The 3,891-nt window shown below is 41.8% G+C and overlaps 1 protein-coding gene across 1 annotated transcript in view; it reads right to left on the reverse strand.

Moving 5' to 3' along the window:
• Positions 1–938: 938 nt before the first annotated feature.
• LOC119337474 (carbonic anhydrase, chloroplastic-like) overlaps positions 939–3,891 on the reverse strand; it is a 3,929-nt gene continuing 976 nt past the window's right edge. Inside the window, exons 3-5 of the mRNA XM_037609625.1 lie at positions 1,905–2,161; positions 1,721–1,826; positions 939–1,314 (exon numbers count right to left, since the gene is read on the reverse strand). Coding sequence (XP_037465522.1) covers positions 1,180–1,314; positions 1,721–1,826; positions 1,905–2,161 — 498 coding nt within the window. The 3' untranslated portion in view covers positions 939–1,179. The remainder of the gene's footprint in view (positions 1,315–1,720; positions 1,827–1,904; positions 2,162–3,891) is intronic.

Here is a 3,891-nt window from a genome sequence, read left to right on the forward strand (position 1 = left end):
TTCGCGATTTGGAACCCCCAACTCCTCCTCTTCGTTGTCTTCGAACTCAAGGCAGTAGAAACCCTCTCAGGGATAGGCATGTCCCATAGTGTTGAGCACCAACCGCTTTCCCCGAGTTGGTTGGTTGGCCGAGTATGAAGCCAACGGCAAAAAACAGATCGAGAATCAAATAAACAATTTGGGCTACAAAATATTATGAAACTCTTAGTTTCATAGTTATGATCTAGCTCGCTATGCAGAGCAAAATTTCTCTTATCCGTCCCCGCAAAAAAATCTCTTCTTCTTCACCATGCGTCGGGCTGTGCAAAAAGGTGGTCGTGGAGATGGAAGAGTGCTAGGTGCACACCGCAGGTCACATGACGAGGTCAGTGAGGACCACAACGTATGAAGCAAGGGAGGCAAAGGAATGTCTCACCATAGCTATCAACGGAAAACAACGGTGAGCATTCACATCAAAATTTTCATTGATCTACACTGACAAACCACCATCTGATTAGCCATCAGATCACCACCATGAGTGTAAGATGGTTGTGCGTGCAATCGCACTGCGTCTCTTTCCATATAAGAGGTAAATGATGGTAATAAATAGCATATTGCTGCTTGGTTCTCTCGGGAGCACCGCAGTTACACATTGTCTTGTCCAGATGTCTTTCGTCCCGAGTTGGGTATATGCAATGAGTTCACAAAAAGTGATAAAGCTCAATCTCCTCATCTAGTAATCTTGGCAGTGGAATGAATGAATGCCTTGTATAAATAAAGGAGAAGGACATGTTGTGTAGAAAGAGTTGGGTAGCACAGAAAGCCGAAGAGAGTACAATCACTGGGTTAAATTAATAGTGATAAAAAGAGCAGCAATGGAGGTGCAAACAACAATTTGTCAGTGTCAAGGGAAAACAAAGCCAAAACATCGAAAGGTAAACTCTTGATGAAGAATATGATTAGAATAATGTCTAATGTATTTTGATCATATGACGATCAAATTATGCATCACATAGTAGTACAATAATTCTGCGTCGGAAAATACTATCGCTTATTACAAAAATTGACGTCAAGCCATCTGGCATTCACTACTGGAGAATAACGAGTAGGTACTCCATGGCATTTGATGGATCGATATATCTTGATATACGTACATATGTATATATATTTCGCGTTTGAGCAAAGGGAGGGAAGATTGATTTACAGCTCCCATGTGTCAAACTTTCCTGAGACGAAGTCGTAGTGGCCGCCGATTAGCTTGAGGGTTCCATTGGCCACACCCTCCTTGACGAACGGGTAGGTGCTGAGGTTCTGGAGGGACACGTTGACGGCCTCCTATGGATGAAAACGATTAAGATAGATCTCTCTCTCAGGGAGTTAATCCATTCATTCACATGCAAAAATATTAGCATACATTACAAGCTAGCTGCTATAAATACTACTCCCTCAGGTTGATTTTTCTTTCGCATGTAAGATTAATGTATTTTATGAAGTTTGACCAAATTTACAAGATCTACAATACTTAGGATGTACAATATGAAAATTAATTACTTAATGTATCTATTGATATTGATTTGATAATGTTAACGCCAATAGTTTTTCCTACACGCTTGGTCGAACTATATTTTTTTTGACTCAACACAAAGCTTATATGCAGAGTAAAAAGAAAGTAAGCGACTACAACACTACATAAGCAAGTAAAGTAGTATAAAATGGAAAATGGCCAATGGTGCCAAAGAACCTTTTCCAAGACGGCACATTGGTCCTCGAAAGGCAGGTCACAACACTCGTCTTTCACCTTCTTCTTGGCCGAGAACCCAATCCTAACCCAGTCCTCAACGAAGTGGCTGATACCAACCAACCAAACAACTCCAGTCAGAAACAGACCAAGAAAATTATCACTCAGATCCAAACTATGTACTTACAAGGAGTCGTCTTCCCCATCCTTGAGCGAGAGGAGAGCCTTGATTCCACCACAGCGGCTGTGGCCAATCACCACGATGACCTTAACCTTGAGGGCACATACGGCATATTCGATGGCCGATCCAACGCCGGTGTGCTTGTTCTTGCAGTAGCACGGGACCATGGCGCCGATGTTGCGAACGGTGAAGGCCTCGCCGGGTTCCAGGCCCAGGGTGACTGACGGGCACACGCGCGAGTCGGCGCACGCGAACAACAAGTACTGCAAAACCGATATTTTTAGTTGAAAACATTTTAAAGTTTTCTTTCAAACTCCAGCACTTGATAGTTGTTGGTGATAAGCAGAGATGCTATTCATTATGGCTTGGCCATATTAGTTAGCCTAGTGATATAAAGCAAGAAATTTTTCATGTGCTGATATCATAAGAGCATGGCTAATAATATAGCCAGTTGATGGCTATATACAGCTGCCATGTCATTTACAGGCATCATCTATAGTCACTCATATATTGACATAGTTTATAAGGTTGACTATTAACTACCACTTTTTCAAACCTTATCTCATTATATTTCATTGTATTTATTACAATTGTCAAGGGGCACCCATAGAGCCAAGCTCTTGCATGAGAGGTTTTCTTTAATTGTCTCTTTTCTTCCCATAGATCAAAATGCTATGTAAAGAGGGATATAAACCCCTTACCATACTTGCAATGATAGGTTGAATAGACCTTTCCGGCGTAGCTTTGCGCTCAAGGCTGCCACTTTCGACATTCTATCTCGGACCACTTTCTATTTAGTCTGGCAGGAGAAACTAAATTTTGCTTTTGTGACAAGGAACATAAGAGTAGAGATGCGAAGAGAAAGAAAGACAAGCAAAGCAAGTAGCGACAAGGTTCTTCCATCGCCTATCCAAACCAAATTGGGCAGCACTCTATGTCGGTTGAAAGCAGCCGGAACGGTCGCAGGAGGGCTGTTGGATGAAACCTCTTAGAACCGTATGTTCGCCGCTTTTCTTCCACCTCGCACGGTATGGCCAATGCAAATGAAAAAAAATTCCCCTTCTGCCCCACTTCCTGGCCCGTCGCTCATTATCAAATTACCATAACCCAAGCACACTTAATTTTTAGATTCATTGAAGACGAGCTTTTGGGAAAAAGGTGCACATTGTTGATATGAGTAGTCTATCATCCCTATTAAATCAGGATGTCATGAATTACCCCATCCCAAGCACGCTTAACCAGTAGGTCCTTCGGAGATGAGCTTACGAAAAAGAATGTGCACCTTTTTTTATATGAATGGTATATCATTCGTATTAAGTCAGAATGATTAACCATGTGCACTTCTTTTCCGAAAGCACAAAGTGAACAGAAAAACTAATGTTGGTCTGTGGGCCCAGTCTAGATCCGAGGTGATAGTCACAAACAACATGACTGTGGCCGGGGTGTTACAAAGATGCTTTCACGCCACTGCTCAATCATGTTATGCCTGGAACTCTCACCCTAGTAAATTATTTTGATTTCCATAGGTTTTCAACGGGTTTCGATCTATTCATAATACATCATGTACTACAATATATCCTAACTGCTAGTCCTCTGTATAATACTCCCTCCGTTTCAAAATAATTGTATCAACTTTGTATTAACTTTAGAACAAAGTTATACTAAAGTTGAGACACTTATTTTGGGACGGAGGGAGTACATAATAGAAAAGGGGACACTCCTCAAAGGGGAAAAGAATCATATTCCATCGTCCACAAGACCACAAAAGAGACAGGGACGGTGACATATGAATAAGCCAAATCATATATCATGGTACTGCACATGTGAGTCGCTACCAATCCAATGGAAGATTACCCGGTGCCTACCTTGGTAGTTGGTTTAGCAGATTACCTAGTATCAAGTGGCCGGCAATGGGCCCCCTTTTACGGTTACCACATGCAATTAGGACAAGTGGTCGTTTCCACTTTTATATCCACTTTGACGGCAATAGGAA

Source organism: Triticum dicoccoides, chromosome 7B, assembly GCF_002162155.2.
Source record: "Triticum dicoccoides isolate Atlit2015 ecotype Zavitan chromosome 7B, WEW_v2.0, whole genome shotgun sequence".
NCBI classification, from domain to species: Eukaryota; Viridiplantae; Streptophyta; class Magnoliopsida; order Poales; family Poaceae; genus Triticum; species Triticum dicoccoides.